This window comes from Lepisosteus oculatus, chromosome 9 (assembly GCF_040954835.1).
Source record: "Lepisosteus oculatus isolate fLepOcu1 chromosome 9, fLepOcu1.hap2, whole genome shotgun sequence".
In the NCBI taxonomy this organism is placed as follows: domain Eukaryota; kingdom Metazoa; phylum Chordata; class Actinopteri; order Semionotiformes; family Lepisosteidae; genus Lepisosteus; species Lepisosteus oculatus.
Genome location: NC_090704.1, coordinates 3,297,328 through 3,319,436, shown reverse-complemented (window position 1 = coordinate 3,319,436; position 22,109 = coordinate 3,297,328). Strand labels below are relative to the sequence as shown.

Genomic DNA, 22,109 nt, shown 5'->3' with positions numbered 1-22,109 from the left:
GTGTAACATTTGAGAGCTCCAGAAATCTGTCAAGTTTGAGATTCAAAAGCACTGGCCACAATAAGTCTACCAATACAAGACACACGAATCACACAAGGTGGTGCATTAATAAGCTCATAAATAATGAAATGCTCCAAGGTGTAAGATGGCATCATTCTCTTAGTCTCACTTAATTGTAATCCATGGAAGATATCAGGTTTCTGTTGGGATGTTTTCAGAGACTTTTCCCCACTCTGAAAGCTTAGGCCTTTCAATGTCAGATAAAACTCCAGATAAGCAACAGGATCGATGCACACAGTAATGCAGACCAGCTAAGATATCGGTCTGTAGCGTATCACCCAAAACCTTCATCGCCACCCCTGACCACCTTTCTGTACTGGTTCAAGATGCTTTCAGGAAGGCAGGACCCATGATCTCTCAGCTCTCACTTTATCTTCTGCCACCTTCATCCCATATTGCACTGACTCAAACACAACATACGTACAAGCGAGTTCTTATTAATGCTTCCTATCCACACTGTATATTTTCTTTCACATGGTTTGGTGAGCATGTGCACTGCTCTTCCTGCTTGTATTGGCCTCGTTCTAATTTGACTCACCTTATAGTTACTGTTCCTGCTGCTCTCACTCCTAATTTCATTGTCCTGGATCTTAGTCACCCTGGGTATGCATCTTCTAAGCAAATAATATGCAGTGAGTGTCACGTACCAAAAAAAATCATTCAAAACTGACCTTCATAACACAAGTAAGCGCACAGTCAGTCCTTCAAATGTTGTCTCTCACATGTTTTAGACACAGGAAAGCAGATTCAGAAAGAATGTCATTTTATTCACATGTGGACACATACACAGTTAGCTGAGGTTTTCAAACATTTCCTGAAACTGCATGGGGAAGAAACGGACATCAGGAACTTTTCTGATCGGCGCCGTTTTCTTATTTAAATACAGACTTCACAGCTGTATGACATCTACCACAGAAACTGGAGCTTGACGCCAGAGCTGTGCCGACTTCACTTAATCATTTTGAAGGCCTTGTGCGCCACCTACAGGGTAAAAAACAAAATCTGTTATCAGTGCACAGAGCAGATCTTTTATTCAAACTTAAAATGTATTCACATTTTACCACATAAAGTTCCCCTTCCAGATATGCTGGAGAATTTTTTAGGGTTCCATAAACGATAATGTTTGATGGCAATAAAAACAGAAAATCTCTCTTTACAATCAGGTAAGTAATAGTGCGATCAGAAGACAAACAAAAAACAGCACTTCGGAGCTTATGTAACGATTATGGGTTGGTCTGAAACTGATGGGAATGTGTGTCAGGTGTTCTTTCCGATATCAGAGCTGCACGGCTCGTCCCGTTCCGAGGCCCAGCTTTCTGCGGGAATGTTTTGCTCTGATCGCTCTTATTAACGAAATCCCTGGCTGGGAAAACACCGATCAGCGCGCGGCTCGCGCTGGCGGGCGAGCGAAGCGACTCACGCAGTGGTCCCTGGCGTGCAGGAAGTCGAAGAGCTCCTCCGTGCACTCCTCCAGCGTCTGCGACCGGGAGCTGACCCGCGCCTCGCAGGCCTCCAGCTTCTCCCGCGCGTGCACGCAGTGCTCCGTCTGCTCGCACTGCTCCCGGATCGCCACCAGGGGGTCCTGCAGAGACACGGGGGGGGGGGGGGTCAGGGCGCCGAGCCTGCCGCAGAAGGAGACAGCCCCCCCCATCCCCAGAACCTGGCTGGACCAGGCTTGAGCCTCTGGCCATGACCCCCTCAGACTGTGCTGACGAACAGTCTTTTAAAGAGATAAACTGGTTTCGCAGAGACTCCAAAAAAAAGAGCTACGCGAATTGTAATGATTCTTCGGGAAAATCCCCCAAATGCACACAACTCAACATAAGAACGGTCTCAAAAGCAGAAGCCAACTACTGCTTCTGTTTCCCCCCACCCCATTTATAATAACACGCCAGCTACACCATTATACCAGCGTGTCGGCACTCCAGAGGCAGACCGAGAGGGAGAGAGCCACACAAACTGCCCCCCTGGGGGAAAGATTGTGGAAGAACTTCCGGCCATCAATCAGCGTTCACCCCTGGAGTAAGGACAAGAATGGAGGCATACTCACCACCAGTTCTTCTTCCTCCTCCTCCTCTTCCTCGACCTGTAGAGAAAGTGTTAAACAATTAAGAGAAAACAACATCTGAGATCTTCACCAACATTTTTCTTCCACACCCACAGAACACTTGCTGCAGACAGTGCAGCTCCACCTCTCAGCCCACGACTGACAAAAGGGGTGGTGATACAAGAACATGAAGTTCAGAAATGGCAGGAAGCCGAGTCCTGTTTTGACCACATTTAGACTGCTAGCAGCCCATAGACCCAAGGATCCCATCCAGCAGTTCCTTTAAAAGAAGCCGGGTATCAGTATAAACAGCACTGCTGGGTAGCCTTCTGCAGACTCCTACAACACTGAGCATAGAAGTAGCTCATGGTTTCAATAGTAAATATACATCCCTGCAGTTTTCTTATTTATTGGTGTGCTCCGCTGCTGAGAGTCAATGTCCTTCTTTTTCCCCCATTATGCTTCCTGGGAGACACTGACATAACCCAGAACTGAGCAGGGTTCTGAAGCAAGGCCGGGCCTGATGAGAACTGGGAAGGAAAGCCCAGCTTCTGCAAGCAGGCTGGGGGACCAGCAGGGGGCGCTCTTCACTGGAATGTCAAACACCAGGGGCCCAGTAATGGGGGGCAATGGGCTGTCAGAGGCGTTGGTGCAATTCAGGCCAAGTGCAACAAGACCATTTGGGATGAAAGGCGCTGTACATGTACAAGGCATTACTGAAAAAAAGCATACTTTGTTCTTTAGTCAGATGTCATTCGAAGCATGCAGTAACGTATGAGCGAATGAGCTTTCAAAGCGGATAACAAGCAGTTGGATGAGATGTGCAAAATCAGATCTATGAACACGTAATGGTACCATGAATTCAACATTAAAATTACCATCCGGAATGCAACAGTTCACACTGTACCGGTCACGAATAGACCACCCCACTGATTTTTTGTTGTTTTGCATTTAGTACAACTTTAGCTTTCAAACAGCAAGACTTTCGGACTACCGAGAAAACGATCACAGCCCTTTCTTCTCCTTCCCACTGACAAGGGATCAAACACATCAAACACAGGGAAGCCGGCGCCGCTCTGATGCTGCCAGAGACAGCGGGGCATCCTAGAGGCACTGAAAAAAAATATATTAAAAAAAGAAGAGAGGACTAGCCCCTCATTCGGCATTTGAACGCCGTTTCGTAACCAGGCCTTGCCCGAGAAGACACTGGACGCACGCACTTCACGGACAGCCTACAGAACATCTCTTCCGGTCATTTTAAACTATTTTCATTGAACCGCATCTCAGATGAGTACCTCGTCGGGCTCTCCGTTCGTAAGCATCTTCTCCTCTGTCAAAACCATGATTACTGTGGGGGGTGACAAACCGGTCTAAATCACGCTCCCTCTCCACCACAACCCGAGTGCGTCTGGAGGACCTTCAGGTCACACGCCGGAAACTACGAACAACACTACCGGAAGCTGCGATATTGCCAATAGGGCTTTTGCACAACCGGCATTCTGACGTATTTCCGCCGTCTTCCTTTCCTTGCTCATCGGGCATGAAAATGGTATCAATTTAGAATTCCAGAATTTCACGGTGTTTCACCTCAGTACTGCTCTGTAATAATTATAAGGAAACTACCGCACACTTATTTTGCCAATATGTAAAAAAAAGCCAACACGTGGCCTTTGGAAAAAGTTTCCTTTCATAAAAAGTCGATTAATTTTAAAGGTTCAAATGCGTGTTTTCACAAATCCGGGCATGTTTTCAGGTATTCCCTACTGTTTAAACACAACATGGACTGCCTGATTATACAACATCACATCCACAACAAGATCATCTTAAAAAGAGTTGTTTTATTTAAGAAGTGATATTTCTTAAATAATAAAATATGCAAAACGTGTTGGTCTGAACTCTGTAATTCGCAAGTACTGATAAAACAGTTACCGTCATCACACACATATAAACATTAAGATGAGCAATTTATTCCATAAAGTTAATTACTTACCTTAAAGTAAAACCTTATTTGCATTCAGCTCTCTCTGATCTTGTATCAGTGTATATCGTGGCCAATAAAGTGCTCATATCTTATCTATACCCCATTTATAGTTATCTATAGTTTCAAAACACAATAAAAATAAATTCACTATACGTTAAATACACCTTTACTTTAAGGTATGATGAACTGAATAATTCTGAACCATATTTACACTGCCACGAAAGTGTCGCACGCAATGGCATGGTAATTTGAGAATAATAACATCGTTTACAAACCCAAACACCCCTTTTATTTCAGATAAGCGGGGGGAGGAGTCATGTGACGTAGGCGGAAGAGGAACACGTGTTTGCTGGAGTCAGTGTGTGCAAACAGTGTTGACTTGGGAAGAGAGTGATGTACTGTACTGTAGTGCTGGTTAGAGGGGAACAGAGTATACGTGAGTTTTCTAGCTGAGGTCAGACATACAGTATGTATATATTATTATAAACGTGCCGTGCACTAATGGAGAACAAGCATGAAGCAGATGTAGCCGCGCCTCTTTTGAAAATATGTATCAAAGCTGTCAGCAAAAACATGCGCGTACTGGAAAAGCAAGTCTGGGGTAAGAAACTGTATCAAACAGAAAAGCGGAAAAAATAGATCACTTTTATTTTCTTTAAAGTACTTGTGATTGAGACACAAGGACTTAAATCTCTGGGTGACCGTTTATTGCTGATTCCGAAAACGTAGAGGCGGTCCTACAACTTGTTTTCACACGAGTTTTCCTCGATAGAAAAGTGTGAGAACTACCTGCAACTTGAGAAACGGTCTAGCTGACGCCATGACGTAATGCAAGTGATCGAAATGTGCTCAGAGTTGCGGATCCTCGGCGTTACCTTCCCGTCGTAAACTTCACTGTGTGAAGCGGCGTTCGTTCAAGTTATTACACATCTACAGAGAAGTAAATAACAAAAAGGGTAAAAGGGTAGGACTTGGTGTATTCGTCCACTTATAATTGATGCGCTTGGTTGTTTTCTGTTTCCTACTGATCGCCCCTGTGCCTTCCCCACAGACATACCGTCTTCTCTTATTGAAGAGCTGTTGCCGCACTTGAACATATTCTACCTGGAGAGGATCGAGGACGTAGCTGTTCGCAAAGGCACGTACAGACGGGGCTGCTCTGCGGGCTGGGGCACGCCGTGGAGTGCAGCTGTGCTTTATCATAGGAGTCAAGGCTGAGGAAAAACATGCCAGCACACAGCACCTTACCCAGAGCAATTGCAATGCATTCATTCTAAGAGGACCGTGCTAAACACTTCTGTAGCTACTGTATGTGTGTTGCAAGTTTGTCAGCAATTCACTGCCTTACACCCACACTTGCTAACTCTGTCCTGTCCTGGTGCATGGGAACGAGAATATTGACAGCCCATGGGAGCCGTTTTGCATGTATTTTATTTCATTTTATTCAATTTTCCTTTTCTTTCACTGTTTTCGGTGCAGCTGTGGTGTTCTCGACAGACCAGACTGGATAAATAAAGGATTATCGCAAAGCAGTCTAATCAGCGCAGGTGTCGCGAGGCATCTAAACGAAATGTTAAAAGCTGACTTTCTTTTTAGGCCTGTCCACTGCTTCTGTGTGGTTTGGACTTTGGATGGAAGTGGTCAAAATCAGGCCTCCTGGAAACAAGGTCAGACCCACTTGGAATCAATTATTTTAAGTGAATTTAGACTTTGTAAAAAGATAGATACAAAATTATACATAGGGAGCAGCGAATTATGCACTTTTCAAAAATGAAGACACATTTTCAGTGTGTTTTTGTTGTAGGAGTGCTTAAAATTTGGATAGAGACACTCTGTACTTCCATATCTGACTAATTTGAAGCAAACAAGCTTTAAAGTGACTTATAAACAGGTAGTACAGCTGCACATCCTTCTCATTTAGAGAGACATCTGTGAAGCAGCGGTTTCTGCATGCAGGTCATGTACAGCAGTCTGTACAATACACGCAGCCCCATGTAAATCCACCCCCTCTAATACAGTCTCTATATATTAATCAGTTAATTTAATTTTTTCAGCCAATTAAGGACTGGCGACAGAAATTCCTGGAGCGTCTCTTCCACATGGTCACTTTCGGTCACTTCAGTGAAGAAGAACACCCTCGTCTGCGAGACCCCCGTTTCTCCCTCCTCTCGCTGGCGGCCAAGTACGTCAGGGTCCTCATCCTCTCCAGGTCCCTGGCGCAGACGTCCCGGCTGAGCTCGGAGGAGTTCCGGCCTGTCCTGAAGACCCTGGAGGCCACCGTCACGCAGCTGAAGCTCCGGGAGATCAGACTTTCTCTCTTCCACAACGACTTCAGCCCGGTGCTCTTCGTCATCCATCGCCTCCTCCACCACGGCTCGGTCCAGACTCTGGTCATGAGTAAATGCAGCATCTCCAGCCCCAGTCTTTGGACTTGGATCCTTCGGATGAGCGCTGGTCACCAAGATATCAAGAAACAGGAGGGCAGTCAGTCGTTTTCATCTCGCACTCAGGATCTGGAAGATGAGAGGCGTTCCGATTTTGGACCAAACACATCCGGTGCTGGAACAGGCCTGTCACAGGAGGCACAGGGCTGCAACCAGGAGCACAAGAGTGCAGCCAGGAAAAGGAGACTGGTAGATGACTTGTGTGCAAAAGCCTTGAAATTACCTCGGCTTGACATCTCGGAGCCCAGGGGTGGCGCTGAGCCCGGCGGATGCAGTAGATTCGATGGAACCCCTCATTTACCACTCCGCCAGTGCGTGGACTCTGAAATCCTGGATCCTGGTTGCACTCTCTCCTCTTTTCCCTCCCTTGTCTCAGGGAAGGGAGGTTGCCCTGTCAGAAGAATCACTGCTCTGGTGCTTGACGTATGCGATGAAGTCATCTCCCGAGTTCTCTCGCCCCTTCTCTCTTCCTGGTTCTGTCTTTGCTCCCTAAAGGTGACGTGTGAATGTGAGTAGGGCAGCTCCAGCGTCAGAGCCAAGGACCGACATGTCAGTCTCCCCTGAGCAAGGCTGTCCCAGTTTTTCTAGACCGTTGGCCTTCTGTATGTATTGAAGAGGGCTCTGTCACGTACAGATGCTAACGTTTGTGGGAGGGAATAAGCTCTCGCCATATGTTTGGTTATAAACGGGGAAAAAAAGAAAAGAATGGATTTTAGGATCTTTCGGCTCTCTCAGCCTGCATCCCCATGTTGCAGTTTCTTACCCGTTTTGTGCTGCCTGCAGGGTCCATAGAGGAGCCCAGCCTCTTGGAGATGGTGGAAGCCTTGCGCCTGCTGTACCAGAACCCAGCCTGCTCCCTCTCAGTGCTGTCCATCACCAGCGTTTGCTGCAGAATATCCGTGGCAACCCTGCTGGCCCGCCTGCTTTCTGCCTGTCCTGGGCTGGAGGCTCTTACGCTTGGTTTCTATGGAGCAGAGGGGAACAGCAGCTCCTCTCACCAGCCTGCACCCATAGGTAACGTATGTCTTTCTCAGGGCCATTCGGAGCGACAGCACTGTGCTGCATCACATGAAGTACGCCCTGTCCAGCATGTCGTAATGTTTCAAAGTTAGGAATTGCGTGCCCTTCGCTAGTCAACAGAAACCAGACAGACAAAATGTAATAATCAAAATGAGCTGGTGTTCTCCAACAAGCCTAATGTTTCTGGTTGAAAATTCGTAGTTGGGATAGAAAATAACTAGCATACTTAAAAAAAAAATAATTTTAAATTGAGAGGCAAACACACGAGCCACGTATGTTTACTGTACGGGGCCTGCTGAATATTTTGAAGACTATTTAAACCGAGGGCAAATTCACTCAAACCACGAAACCGACACTGGATTATGGCCTTTGTTCCCCAGTGAGCTCTGTAAAGACTCTGCAGGTGGAGTTCCCAGTCGAGCCTGTGCACCTTCAGGGCTTCGTGACCGTGCTCCAGGGGGCGCAGAGCCTGACCAGCCTCCACCTGAAAGGGCTCCGCTGCAAGACCCCCCAGCTCAGCGCACTGCTGCTAGCTCTGCCAGGTACCAACAGCCTCTGGTCCTCTGTCGCCCTGCTGCTCTGAATGAAACATGGCCATTAGACACCGCCCTGCAGGGGGAAAGAGGTTCTGGGGTTAAATTACTCGTGCAGTTCCAGGACCTGGAGTATTCACAACTTCAACCCCTTCAGTGTTGGCATGTCACCGTCCCTTGTTGTTCGATTGAGTATCCCAACCCTGCAGCTGCCTATATAACGCAGATAGGAGACTGAACGGAAAACTGTCCTGTTTGTGTGTGGTAGGGTCAAACCCCCGCCTGCTGACCCTGTCCCTGGAGGAACTCTGCCTCTCGGGCTGTCAGGATGAAGTGCTTCACCTCCTGAACAGGTCTGCTCTGCAAGGTAACGTTCCCTCGGTCGGCGACAAGTGAAGAAAACTTCCTGTACGACTGTGGATTTGAGCTCACCACCTCTGTGTACGGACAGTGTCAAAATGTTATTTGCCGTAGCTCTCCCCTCAACAATTTCCCACAAGCACTTTATTTAACGATACAGTCAACAATATTGACGCACGCTGAAGGTTTCGTTACCCACATTTTTAATTTTGCCCTTTTTTTTCCCCCGATGGACTTCTTTCATGCTGACATTGGTGCTCATGTTCATAAACAGTCATTTATGGGTTTTTTGTTCAAAGTCTTGCTGAATACGTTTACCATTTAAAAAATATCCCGACATGATGTTTCTTTAGTAATTACAGCTGAGGTCTTTGAGGAAACTGAGGCATTGATGGGCCATAGCAAAAAAAAACAATCGTAATTTCTGACGTCAGCCGTCAGTGATTCATTTTTTCCCATTTTAGAGGTACGCTTCACGGACTGCCGCCTGTTTGAAAGGAACAAAGAGGAGTTCCTGGGCCGCTTCGTCGACACAGTAAAGGCACAGACATCCCTCAGATCAATTTCTGTGTCAAAAAACCGCCTGGGTGAGCTTTGGAATAGTTTTTCCATTTCGCTGAAGCTGATACCCTGTCTTCTTTCAAGGAAACTTTTGGATGAGATCCCTGGATCAATAACTACCACATAAGCTAAATGGCTCGACAGCCTCCTTTCGTTTGTGACTGTTCTCAGGTTCTTTTCCCTTCCAGACTGAGGTTCTCCTGTTGCACATTTTAATCCTTTTCTGTTTGATTTTTTTTTTTCCAAACAGGTAATCAGGGCCTGATAGCCTTTGCTGACCTGTTTTCTGAAAATTCTCTGGGCAGAATTCAGCACTTAAACGTCAGGTAATTATATTATTCCAGCCCTGGTCCTGGAGGAACTGTGTGTCTGCTGGTTTTCATTCTAGCTGAGCTCTAAATCTGCAGTGCTGTCGATGATTTTAATTGATCTGCTGGCTTTTTTCAGTTTTTAATTTAGTTTGCTTCTTCGGTCAGTACTGACTATCGATAATACCTTACACCAGCACACAGAAATGTACACGGCCCCAGTTGATCCATTGACGAAAAACAGACACAGGTGGGAGTGATGATGCATGTGACACCCATAGTAGGAATGAGACAGTCACAATGAGCATTTTTTCCTACTGCAGAGATTCCGTTTGGTTACATTTCAGGCAACCCATTTCAGGGCAGTTCTGAAACTCAGAAAATGGTACAGGGTTGATACTTATCACTAATCCCATTTTACCTTTAAAGAACTGAATTTCCATACTTGTACGGTATAAACACACCAAAACTGAAATCAGTAATTTATATACTGTATATTTAAAACAAACTTGCTAAACAGGATTATTGTAGAGCTCTGCAACAGATGCTCTAACTTTGACAGTGCTGGCGAATGTCAAGGAGCTGCGTGAATTCCTGTTTTATTTGCACAGCTCTAACTACATCCTGCCCGACGGGCTGCTGGAGTTTGGGAGGTTGCTGGGAAGACACCCCCCCTCGCCTCATCTGAAGCTTGATGTGCGAGAGAACCCCCTGGACAGAGACCCCCAGAAAACCGAGCGTGCTATGCGGCAGCTGCAGGCACTGTGCCACGTGACCAAAGACTGCTGGAACTCCAGGACCACCTTCGCAGACCACATCAGTGTCATGTGACCAGAGCAAGCTGGGCGGGCGTTTTTATACCCACTAATTCACATTACCATTTGAGATCTTGGGAAGTGCTCGTTTCTGAACCTAACAACCCCAACAGAAATGTCAGACGTGCTCTTCAGTTGACCGTTTGGAAGACTCTTCCCTTTCGAATCTCATTATACGCACAACACCGCGGCGCTTACAGTTCTGATTTTTATTACGGTGCCATTGCGGGACACAAACTATTTACACCACAGAGTTGAAGCTTTAAAAAAAAAAGGGGGGGGATGGGGGTAGGGGCATTTCCTTTTTGCCCTCAAAAAAGAAACATTTTAAGTCCAAATGAGATGCCTCTGTCTTTAAATTAAAAATAAAGGTGTCGGAGTTCCCATCTTCCCGTTCTGCTTTCAAAGTGTAAGGATAACGCGGATCCAAGTCCAAAGCGTGAGTGGTCCTTCCCGGGGAGAGGACTGTCGGAGAGAGCAGCACCTGCCGGCAGATGGAAGATGTGCTCTGCTCCGGTTCGTCCCGCTGAAGGCCGAGCCAGCCTGTCACAGCAGCCCTCTCTGGTCCTCGTGGGACCGCTGGTGGAAGACGAAGGAGACGCCCGCGTCCCAGGACGCCTGCAGCACCGGGTCCCTCAAGCCCCTCCTGTCCGAGCCGTGGTGCCACTGGGACAGGTCGCTGGTGCAGTCGGCGTCGTCGGGGGGGGCGCGGACCTGCCGCCCGTTCACACAGCGCCGGCAGCGGAACCTAGGGCACATCAGGTTAGGTCACACTGTACGTGTCCCAAGAACAAAGTTCGACCCCACACGCCCAGTCATTGCAATATCGACAAGGTGATCGCTTTTACGTGGGGGCCAAGTTAGAAACCAGTGGATGCAAACACCCGCGCGGTTACCCATACAAGTTAACCCTGTTGAAAAACCGAAAGCCTCTCATTTTTAAAATAATGAAGCAATTCAGACGCTGTGGACTTTACATATAAATGTCATTCTAATGTTTCTTTATTAGCCCTATACAATTTCTTGCATTAGGAATCCCTCTTTTCGCATACCCCAGCTTTTCTCCATGGAGACACAGACACACAGACAGGGAGAGAAGCTGGGGGTCAGAGCGCAGGGTCTGCCATTGTACGGCACCCCTGGAGCAGTCAGGGTTAAGGGCCTTGCTCAGGGGCCCAACGGAGTAGGATTCCTCTGCCGGCCGCGGGATTTGAACCGGCAACCTTCCAGTCACAGGCGCAGATCCTGAGCCACTGAGCCACCGCTCCGCCCATACCTACACAACTGGGGAACTTACCCGTCGCCTTGACTAAAAAAAAAAAAAAAAAGTTGAACCCTTGACCATTCCTGGCGTGGTCTCGGAGGCGGGCGGGTACCTGCTGTGCGTGTCGCTGGCCGTGTCCTCGCGCAGGCAGAAGAGCTCGCGCAGCTCCTCCAGGGAGAAGTGGCGCTCCACGTCCTGCTCCTCGTCCACCACGCAGCTGCTCAGGGCCTTCTTGTGGGCCTGGCGCTGGAGGATCTTCTCCTCGATCGTCCCCGTCTGCGCAGACACACACCCCAACGTCAGCGCTGTTCTCGGTGGCTCTACCAGCCGAGAACGCACCGGCGCCGTTTTGCCAGCGAGGACATGATCACAGAAGGAAGGTGGGCCGAACTGACCGTGGCTCAACTGCAAAATTGTATTCTGCCTGGCAGCCCCTTTTAAACTTCTTTAAGAGCTTGCAGCTCGACCCAGACGCATGAAAGACCATGAGGAGTGTGGCTTCCTTTGTTTATCTCTTCTAAATCTCTGGTTTCCTTGTTTCTACTCCTTTATTCCTTGTTTTGATATTATTGTTGGATTTACATGGTTTGTTTCGGTACCAGGTCTTTCACGCCATGATCATCATTCACATTTGTTCATTATTGTATATGGTGCCATGTAATATTCTTTCCTTTCCCTGAGAAACCAATAAACAAATGGAACATCAAAATGCTTCCTGCAGTGACGTAGAGAATTTGACCAGTTAACCAGGGGATGTCAGCTGCTGTTAGTTGTCAAGAGCAGGCGGTGCTTTTCTCAGGTTCAAGCGTGCTCGTCAGTCATTCACATTCATGGTAGGTTACATCAAACAGCTCCCTGCCCCACGCTTCCTCCCTCTGCTTACCGAGAGGAGCCTGTAGATGTAGCACGTCTTCTTCTGCCCGTCTCGCCACACGCGGGCCATGGCCTGCTCGTCGTTCGCTGGGTTCCAGTCCGGGTCAAACATCACCAGGCGGTTGGCGCCGATCAGATTCAGCCCACAGCCCCCAGCCTTGCTGCTCAGCATGAAAATGAACTCTGGGTTCTGGGTGGAGGCAAACGAGAAGAACAGAGCCTTGTGCGTGCTGCTCATGAAGCAAGGACAAAAAAAATCACACAGGTCAGCCTTCATACTGCAGATGGATTTCATCTGAACTCAACTGCAAAATTTTATTCTGCCTGTCACCCCAGTCCTGCTGGTACTGGCACTGGTACCAGCATCAGTCCTGATGTGAAATTGTTCCGTCGGATCCTGCAGGCCTATAGATTAATTTCACATTGATCTTTCTGTAAGGACAACTTGTCCTCTGTATAACAGTCACAAGTCACAGAACAATACAACTGCGCAGTACTCACAGAGGGGCTGTTGAATCTCTCCACAATTTTCGCCCTCTTCTTAATGGACATGGTACCATCCAATCGAACATAGAGGTACCTGTCCAACACAAAAAAACACAGCCCTGTGTTGGAACTATTTCTATTCTAATTAAAAATGCAAATAAAAAATTCCATCTCTTAACCAGCGTGTACATAAATAAACCAAACTGAATGAAGGACTGGTGATCTTTATATGTGTATCTTATACAAAATATAAAGGTAGTAATAAAAGACTTCCTTTTTTGATTTAAAGCTAATAGAAGGGACTTTAAACTACTTGCATTCATAAAGCACTGATCATTCTGATGGCCGGAGGTTTTACAATAAAGGAAACGGTGTGGATTATTAGCAATAACTCATTTAGCTATGAAAAAACAGTGCCATCAACATCACATGAAACATTAATTAATTTGATATTTTTCCTAGAATGTAGCATTAAGTAACATCGCAGCAGTCGCTTGACATAGTGCGATCGGTGTGCTTTGATGCTGACTGCTCTCACCTCCGAGATCGGCACAGCTTCTCAAAGAGGTCCAGAGTCTGAGTGTAGTTCGATACCAGAACCACTTTATCGCTGGTGGTGCTTCTTGTCATGGCCAGAATATAATCCAGCACAAGCATCTTCCCTAAAAAACAACACAGCCCTTTCAAGAAAATGCTTCCAGTGAGGTACAGGCAGACATCTGTCTAGAACTCTTGTTGCACTAATAAGTAAACATTTCAGTCTGAAACCAGAGTGTGAGAAAAGCTTCTTCTAATCCCTTAATGACTGAGGTTTACTTTCCTGGATACACACAAACCAAGAGACAGTACACGCAAGGTTACTTCACACAGGATGGAAGCCCCAGAGAGCAGTGGTATTGCTGGTACTGGCACTGGCCCAGTGTTACTGATTTACTGAACAGGCGAGGCTGAGATGTGCAGGACCTGATCGCTGCTGGCTTACCGGAGAGCTGTGGCTCCACAGCCTTAGGGCTGTACCCTGGGGGGAACAGCTCCAGGGCACCATCGAAGCCTTCCTCTCCTTCAAGACACTTGTCATAGATAAGAGACGGGTCTGGAAACAGCAAAGGGTCTTGAATAAATATCTCTGCCTGTTCTGAAATTAACTTCTCTTTTCAACAAGGACATTATGTATACCATAAAATCTACACAGAAAAGTTTAGCTAAGGAATATAAAGTTATCAGATGACTGTATATACTGATCAATTTTAATCACACAATAAAACTTGTGCCGTGTTGTTTCCAATGTCAGCAGTTATTCTGTTGTGCAGTCACCATTAAGTTTCTTCAATGGCTTGCTTATGTGTACACTGCAGTCTTTTTTAATATGAACCTGTGCACTTGCCTAGTGAGTTATTTTATTTCAACTCAATGAAATTCAGGTTAAACAGAGACACATGGACCAGAGGACATAAATGTAAACTAAGGCACTTTTCCACAGCTGTGGAAATCTGGAACAAGTTACCAAGACAGATCATTGACAGAGTTAACAGTTTCTTTCGAGATACAGCTGGATGAGATCATCCAATGAATTTGCCACTAACATATACTGAAAACTAGACTGGCTGTACAACGTCCTCTCCTTTTCAAACTGGGATGTTTGAATATACAGGAAAAGTGGGGCCGCATACATTCAGCTTCTGCTAGGAAAGAGATCCCACAGATTAACTCCATGTAGGAAGACAGCAGTAAGCAGTGGGGACTCACGGTTGCAGAGCTTCTTCAGAGAGGTTATGGAGGACAGCGAGGACACGGAGATCTTGCCCGTCTGCAGCTCCTCCTCAGGCTTGGCCTGCTGCAGGAACCGCTTGTACAGCTCTGTCTGCAGAGGGGTCAGCCTGGCCGCACAGAATCACCACAAAACCACGTTTGTGCGTATATACAGTACATAAACATATAAAACTGCGCAATTCCATCAGGGTTACCAACTTGCCAGACCTGGTTGAAGCTGCCATTGGTGTACCAGCAGGTGGCGCTGTTCCCCCCGGACCAGCATGTTAATAATTAATAATTGCTTACACTTATATAGCGCTTTTCTGGACACTCCACTCAAAGCGCTTTACAGGTAATGGGGATCCCCTCCACCACCACCAGTGTGCAGCCCCACCTGGATGATGCGACGGCAGCCATACTGCGCCAGAACGCTCCCCACACATCAGCTCTCAGTGGGGAGGAGAGCAGAGAGTAATGAAGCCAATTCATAGAGGGGAATTATTAGGAGGCCATGATTGGTAAGGGCCAATGGGAAATTTGGCCAGGACGCCGGGGTTTCAAACCTGGGCCCCAGTGTGGTGACGGGCCACAGTGTAGCGTTTAGCATCGCCCCCTTAATCCTACCGAGGAAGCAATTCTCACTTTTCTGCCGGATCTGCTGTGCTTTATGCCACCCAGACAGGAGCCAGGCTCCAGGGAATAACTCTGTCTCACCCCCTATACAAGAAGCGTTTTATAGGAGCCCTGTACAACTGCAGCTCATTTCCTCAATTGAAAAACATTCTTTCAACGTTCAATGATTTTTGCTCCCCGGCTCACATTTCTGAACACTACAGCCGCACACGGGGAGGGGAAATCGAGGAACCGAACGCCGACTCCTCGGACACGCCCACCTTCAAACCATTCATCTTTCCAAACATCACAGGCTACACAGCCCAACCCGGGAGGTTCAGCACCCACTGAAGCGTAGGCACCTATGATAAACAGAGCCCCACACTTGATACAACAGCAACCCAAGGGACGACGATCATCTTCACACTCCTAAGTGCCTCGGGTTCGCTATGTAAAGGTGTTGTCTGTAGGCCTAGTGAAATGCATATGCCGGGGATTATCAAGGATCTTTCCACAAAGGCAATACCTAGCAAACCTAGCACGACATTTTCGGATGTGCCTTTGGCCCGTACCTGCAGCAGACGACCTGCTCGATCTTCACAGGCAGGTACTTCGAAAGAATATCCGACGTCCTTCTGATTAAACACCTGAAAAAAAAAACATGAAGAAGATTCTTACTGGACACTGGTGACAATTCAGTTACCAACCTACAGAGACGGCAAGGAACTGCAAATTGCTTCCAACCTGTTGACAATGGAGATGAGCTCTTTGAGCTTCTCCTCCCCACACTGCCTGTCTTTGTCACTGGCATCCGCATCACGTCCCTTCAAGATGGGGATTTCAAAGCGCTTCTTAAACTCCTGAGCAGTCCCTGAAGAAACAGAGCAAAGCAACCTTGTCTGGGTATGTTCTGAAATGGACACAGTCTCGGTAATTGATTAGGTTGTGAGTTACTTAAGCTCCAACAGTATTTTATAAGGAAGACCAGCACAAAAGCAGATGCTCTGTGCAGCACCTTAGGGATACATCTTCCTTTTCTTTAAAAGCCTGAAAAAAAGATTTGGCTGCAACACAGTTCTCCTGTACTTTGGCCCTGCATGATCTTTTGAAAAGCAGAGTGAACACCAATGCTTTCTCACCGAGGATACCAGCATTCACAAAGTGCACCAGGCTAAAGTACTCCAGCAGATCATTCTGGATAGGCGTCCCAGAGATGAGGACACGGCGCTGGGAACTCATGGCATTCAGAGCCTGGTACGTCTGGTTCTCCGAGTTCTTTAGACGGTGACCCTGGACAGCAAAGAGGCAGATCTGTGAGTCACTATGTGCAGAATTAGAAAGGGAAAAAAGGACAAAGTCAAAATCTTGAAGGACAGCTGAAACCGCACTACACAAATGCGGCATTCCATTGGAAAACTACTCCGTGCACAAGCCTGGAAGAGTTTTCTCTCAAAAGCAATGGGTCCAGTCTTCACCCATCTCATTTATAGGAGTTTTGCTATACTTTCAGAATGCTTCTTGAAGTTGTGTCCACAGATCGCCTGGCTTTAGAGAGTGCGTAGGAATGCTAGGGTGCCTAACTGTAGTTAAACACAAGTTAAAAGAAAAACAATGGATCTACGCCGCACTGTGAATCAACACACCAAATCGATTACATTGATTTCCAACCCTGCCTGTGGTGGCAGCCGTGCAAAGCGAACGATACTGCACAGTTCTAAGAAGAGCTGAGGACTCCCTTACCTCATCGCAGATGACCAGTCCAACCTTGCCTTTGTGCAGGACAGCAGAATGCAGACGGAAAGTCTCGTAAGAAATGATCAGGATAGGAGATGGGACCCTCAGGCCTTGCTGCGAGATGAAATTGACTGCCAATGGACAAACGAGACTTTGTTGGTTCGATCTGCACCATTGCATTTTAAAAATCACGTTTTGGATTTGTTGTGCTAAATAAATAGAAAATCCACAAGAACATCAAACACAATTAAAAGCAAGGCCTACCGTATTTTGTTTTGTTTTATATGGTATATCTGCACAGTACTGACTCAAAGACATCACAAACAAGAATCTCACTTGTGAGCTCAAGTGTTTTTATTACAACCAGGCAAACTGAGCTCAAAACAGAGTGACTCCAGTCAGGTCTGTGACTTCCTCTGATGGGAACTGACCAGACCCTGCCTGAACACGTCCACGGCTGAGACAAGGTGACATGCGGGAGATATTTTAAAACATGACGCTGAAGTGGAGCGTCACGCTGGCATCACGACCGGCGCTTACCGAGTTTTCGGTCGATCTCCTCTTTCGAGCCCCCGTCGATGGCCACCGGATGGATTCTCCCTGCCAGCCACTTCCCCACCTCGTTGTACCAGTTCCTCACCAGGCTGGAGGGCGCCACCACGATGGCCTTGTCGATCTCCGGCTTGGCGTCGGGGCTCTGCCTGAGCAGGGTCCACATCAGCGCGATGCACTGCAGGGTCTTTCCCAGCCCCATCTCATCTCCCATGATGCAGCCGTAGCTCTGAGGAATGCGCCTGCCCGTGACACAGTCCCACAGGAACTTCACCCCCTGGGGAGCACAGCGTTTGCTTCAGCGAAATACTTTTCACATCCCATTACGAACATTTCCCAGCCTGAAGCTCAGCTCGGGGGATGCCCTTAGTAGTGCTCCACTATAGCTGCGAGTTCTGTAAACCTCAATGGGAGGCAGGGACGTTCGTCGTAAAATTTGTCAACCATCCAGAGACGATGGATAACATCTTTTTCAGCCTGACACGGTTATGTTTTCAGAATGTTGATGCATGTAGTACGATTTCCCATGACCTTAACCCGAGCAATGGATTTCCTGTTTGACCAGCGCTGTGAGGCAGCAATCCAAGCATGCCAATATCTGTACCCAGAAACAGCTAGCCTTTCCCAATAGATGAATATTTACCTCCATGTTTTATTAGAAACTTCTAGAAACAGTATTTATGGTAACAAAGTGCTCCTGTAACACTATATTTTTATAAGCTGTTGTTCCCAGACTCACCTCTCTCTGGTGGGGTCTCAACACTTTACTCAACACGGGATCCACAACAACATGCACAGGGAGTTTCTCCCTTTTAAAAAAAGAGAATAGTTGATAAAGATTACAAAAAAAGAAGATGTTGTTTGCCACACATACTGTCACCCACATCATTGATTGAATGATCATGGGAATTCCATTTCTCAAACCGCAAACAGAATTAAAGTACAGAGCAGAATTTACTCATTTACTTCTGTGCCCTAGTGAGAAAACAAAGAAAGCTGTACTATCTATTACAGCAGCTGATTACTTAAGAGACATCCTCTGAATTTTATTGATCACTAAACAAGTTTTGTGCACAAAACACAACCAATACTTATATTTCTGATGAAATGACATATTCATTTACCTGAGATCTGTTTTATTAATCTGATGCAAAGTGGACGCTTTTCAGCTTATGTGAAAGATGCTGAACTTGATCCAAAGTAAATAAAAGGTATGCATTTTGAAATTTTAATGTTTCAACAAGACGAAAACCAGTAAAACCAGTTACGACAGAAGTATTTATAGAGTTCTGTAACAGTAATGCATGCTTAGCCACTCAATATGTAGTTAATAAAACAAAAGCATTTTCTGTTCTTGGCAGTAAAACGTATGGAACGTATGTGCATTGAGTGGCTGTTTCACCTATAAATCAGATTTACACTCACTTGTCTGCCTTGATCAATTCATGAGCACTCAGCTGGGGAGGCTCATACAACACCAGCGCTCCTTCTTCAAAGGGGTCATGAAGTGCCTTCCGGACTCCAGCTCGCTTCAAACCCAGAGCTCTGATACCAAGCGGGCCTGTAGAGAGGACAGTCACTAGACGGGCTGGGAACGATCTCGAGCTGGCCAGAGACACAGCACCGTCTGCTACAATCAAGGCACAGTTGCCTTCTACTCTGTAAGTTCTCTGAAACAGTTTGTGAAGCCAGGAATGATTTAATGAAGTGATGCTCAGGTAAGTTTTTTCATTAGATGAAATGTCTGGGCTTAAACACATGGAACGCTTGGAGTGAGAACCAGGTCAGCATGGGGGCTTATGTGTGTTGTTAAGGTGAAGCAACACCATCTCTCATGAATTGCAAAAGAGATGATGGTAAGAGGAGGCCGATCTGGCTTGTTTGGCGCTTAATAGTTAATAGAGCCAATTACCACAGTCTAGTTCACGAAGATCCTTGAGCTAGTCCACTAATTACATCACACTAATTTGAGTATCCACCCTGCATGATAGGTGAAGGACCTGCGGTGACAAACACAAGCAACTCACCAGTGTAATTTGGAATGGGAACTTTAAACGGCTTTGAGAGAATACAGCGAATGAAGGCTTCCTGCAAATACACAACAAGACGACATTGTAGAGCAAAGATTGTTCCTGGAAGCAGGTATGGTTTAAAATCACTGACAGGATTCAAATCACGGCACAAAACTATAGTTTACAAAAGGCTCAGTGACAAATATAGGTAGCCAGAAATCTGTGCCTTTCACTTTCATATCTGAAAGGAGCATCGAAGCTTCTAAAAGCAGATTCTTATGATATCCCTGCTATTAGCTGTATTGCAGCTGAGACGTACATTGGCCTTTACTTGCTTGTGTACCTTTCATAAACAGTACAAGTTCTCACTTTTCAACACCTCACATTTTCAGCTGAAAGAATGAAGGAATGATGGAGATCCATGGGAAACAATGTCCATACTGGGTTATTGTAACAGCAGGTCAGAAGCAGAACTCACATGTGCGCTGCTGTCCAGACAGACGGGCTGGTTGGTGAGCGGGGTGAGGGGCTTACGGAAAGGGGAGACGTAGCTCTCTCTTCTTCCACTCACACTCCCACCTCTCCTGCGCTTCGGGGTCTGGAAAAACACCAAGCACACACCCGGAACGACACTCCTTGAATAGTCACGTTCGTCTCTCGGGAAAGGTAACGAAAGGTAACGAACCTGGAACCCGATTCAGCCATGGTCTCACAGAGATTAAACAGCTCTACGAGGACCGCTGCCGTGGTAGAATTCTGGCCATCACAGGGGACAGTCACCACCCCGGGCCTGAGCTCTTCACCCCACTGTCCTCAGGCAACAGATACAAGAGCATCTGGCCACTGACCACCAGATTCTTCAATAGCTTCTAGCCACAAGCAGTGCGATTGGCGAACACATCTGACCACGGCCCTCGGACCACACCTACACCATCTACCTCATCATGATTTCTTATTTATTGCACATCTGCAGTCACTGTTTACATGTCTGCATTGTTTACATTCAAACTGTTTACTTGTACATTGTCAAGTGTTTGTACATTGTCTTGATGCACTGTCTGAAATGTGTGTTTTTACACTTTTTAACAATCGAGAGACTTTCTGTCAGTAAGAATCCCCTTGTACCAGTACATGTGCCGGTTACATATGGCAATAAAGTTCAAGTTCATTATTGTCATGATTACTTACCGCCTCCGGGTGCCAGTCCTCATCTTCAGAGGAATCTCCTTGCTTCCTCTTGGCCAGCTGACTGGGAGCGAGGCTCCGTCTCTGTGCAGAGAGCGGGCGAGTCAGACGGGTAAATGCAGCGTTTCACAGCTGTACATAAAAGCTGAGCTCTGAATTCAAGCAGGCGGCCGGCATCGCTGGCACCTTTTCAGCTACAGCATAGTTTGGGGATTGTTGGGGATCAGGGATGTTTGAACTGGACGTCAAGAACAGCAGCCCCGTGCAACAAGCGAAGGAAAATACGCAACGTTTTACAGCAGCTCCACTTACCATTGTCTCTTTCTTCTAGGTTTGACGCGATTTTATGTCGACTTCTGTCTGCATCGTTTCCTGGGCAATCAGAGAATCTCCACCACAGTGTTGCCAGCTAGGACTGGCTTTGGATTCGTCTGAAACATAAACATCATCTTATTATGAAACGAAAAATAAATGTGTAGCGCAAGACGTATCTTAATTTAAAGTTTAAAAAAACGAAGCTTGCATGGGTTTCACTAGAACTAACCTGTTCACATCTAGTGTTTTAATTCGTTAATAATGCGTCTGTCCACAAATTGAAGACCAGCCTTCTGAATAAAAATCAGAAGGCATTTCGATCCCCACTTCGAGTTCAACAAGTCAACAGCAACATTAACAACCTAAAATAAGACGACTTAATTCCTAATTCAGCATCGGAAAGCCTTTTATAACCCTACTTCCAGGTTATATCTGGTTTCCTTGCTCGCTGACGTTTAACCGGGCGGTGTTAACATATAATTTTATGTACACCGCTTGACACAGCGATCATTAAATACAAATAGTCGATATTTTAAGTTTTCCGTGACACAGCCACTCTGTTTCCCTGTGCAGTTATTGAACGTTCCGCGCGCTGGTGACGTAGCACCTACCCGTACGGAAAGCGCACAAGGACAAAACCGTTGACAGCGTTTTCAAAATCCGCGTCTATGCTGTGGCTGGTGTGTTAGGCTGCAAGGCTGTATTTTATATATTGTAACGCAACGGGGGCTCAGGCGGGCGCCCTTGCCGCATTAGGTCGGCCCCTGCACCGTCCGGGGCTCTCTGCAGCGACCTAGCCCTGTGAGCCAAAGAGAGATCTCTCCACAGCCCAGTAGCTGTGGTCCTGCTATCACAGGGAAGGGCGGTGATGTCACCCGCTCTGGTACGCCGGCTCTTACACACACTGCTTGTCGGCCGTAAGCGTTACAATATTATATATTATTTTTATATATTAAAGTGGCTTGTCAAAGCACTTTACAGAATGACAACAACAACAATAAAAAATAGACATGCACAATTAGAATAAACAGTGAGAGGAGACAGTAGATGGGGGCACTGAATACAGTAGGAGCAGAGGGGTAAAGAACAGAACCAGTTAAGTAAAGGCTCTTCTTAAGAAGAAGGTAAAAATGCAGGTCATGAGGTTTATTGCTCTGGCCCTCTTCCTGTTCAGAGTTTGCACTTTGCGTCAGAA

At 46.6% G+C, this 22,109-nt stretch overlaps 3 protein-coding genes across 6 annotated transcripts; 1 reads left to right on the top strand and 2 right to left on the bottom strand.

The window, feature by feature from the left end:
• Positions 1-806: 806 nt before the first annotated feature.
• uqcrh (ubiquinol-cytochrome c reductase hinge protein) lies at positions 807-4,266 on the bottom strand. 4 transcript variants are annotated; one of them, XM_069193968.1, is made up of 4 exons: positions 4,098-4,266; positions 2,111-2,146; positions 1,481-1,642; positions 807-1,041 (listed from the first exon to the last, which is right to left on the bottom strand). In XM_069193968.1, exons 1-4 carry the CDS (start codon positions 4,119-4,121, stop codon positions 1,009-1,011), a joined length of 255 nt encoding a protein of 84 aa, XP_069050069.1. In that variant the 5' UTR covers positions 4,122-4,266; the 3' UTR covers positions 807-1,008. The 4 variants fall into 4 exon arrangements, with proteins under 4 accessions (XP_069050069.1, XP_069050070.1, XP_069050068.1 ...); XM_069193969.1 differs by having other exon boundaries at positions 2,114-2,146; XM_069193967.1 differs by lacking the exon at positions 4,098-4,266 and adding an exon at positions 3,403-3,557 and having other exon boundaries at positions 2,114-2,146.
• Positions 4,267-4,383: 117 nt separating this feature from the next.
• Positions 4,384-12,102, top strand: lrrc41 (leucine rich repeat containing 41). The gene is made up of 10 exons (XM_015355383.2): positions 4,384-4,689; positions 5,140-5,226; positions 5,685-5,755; positions 6,143-7,040; positions 7,316-7,546; positions 7,933-8,094; positions 8,354-8,452; positions 8,910-9,032; positions 9,257-9,332; positions 9,926-12,102. Exons 1-10 carry the CDS (start codon positions 4,590-4,592, stop codon positions 10,143-10,145), a joined length of 2,067 nt encoding a protein of 688 aa, XP_015210869.2. The 5' UTR covers positions 4,384-4,589; the 3' UTR covers positions 10,146-12,102.
• rad54l (RAD54 like) lies at positions 10,676-21,490 on the bottom strand. The gene is made up of 19 exons (XM_069193965.1): positions 21,144-21,490; positions 20,912-21,030; positions 20,603-20,683; positions 19,893-20,012; positions 19,430-19,490; positions 18,828-18,963; positions 18,142-18,211; positions 17,391-17,679; positions 16,857-16,981; positions 16,256-16,406; positions 15,861-15,987; positions 15,689-15,763; positions 14,499-14,629; positions 13,735-13,845; positions 13,291-13,414; positions 12,768-12,846; positions 12,277-12,456; positions 11,506-11,669; positions 10,676-10,877 (listed from the first exon to the last, which is right to left on the bottom strand). The coding sequence occupies exons 2-19, from the start codon at positions 20,912-20,914 to the stop codon at positions 10,676-10,678; spliced, it is 2,229 nt and encodes a 742-aa protein (XP_069050066.1). The 5' UTR covers positions 20,915-21,030; positions 21,144-21,490.
• Between the last annotated feature and the right edge of the window lie 619 nt (positions 21,491-22,109).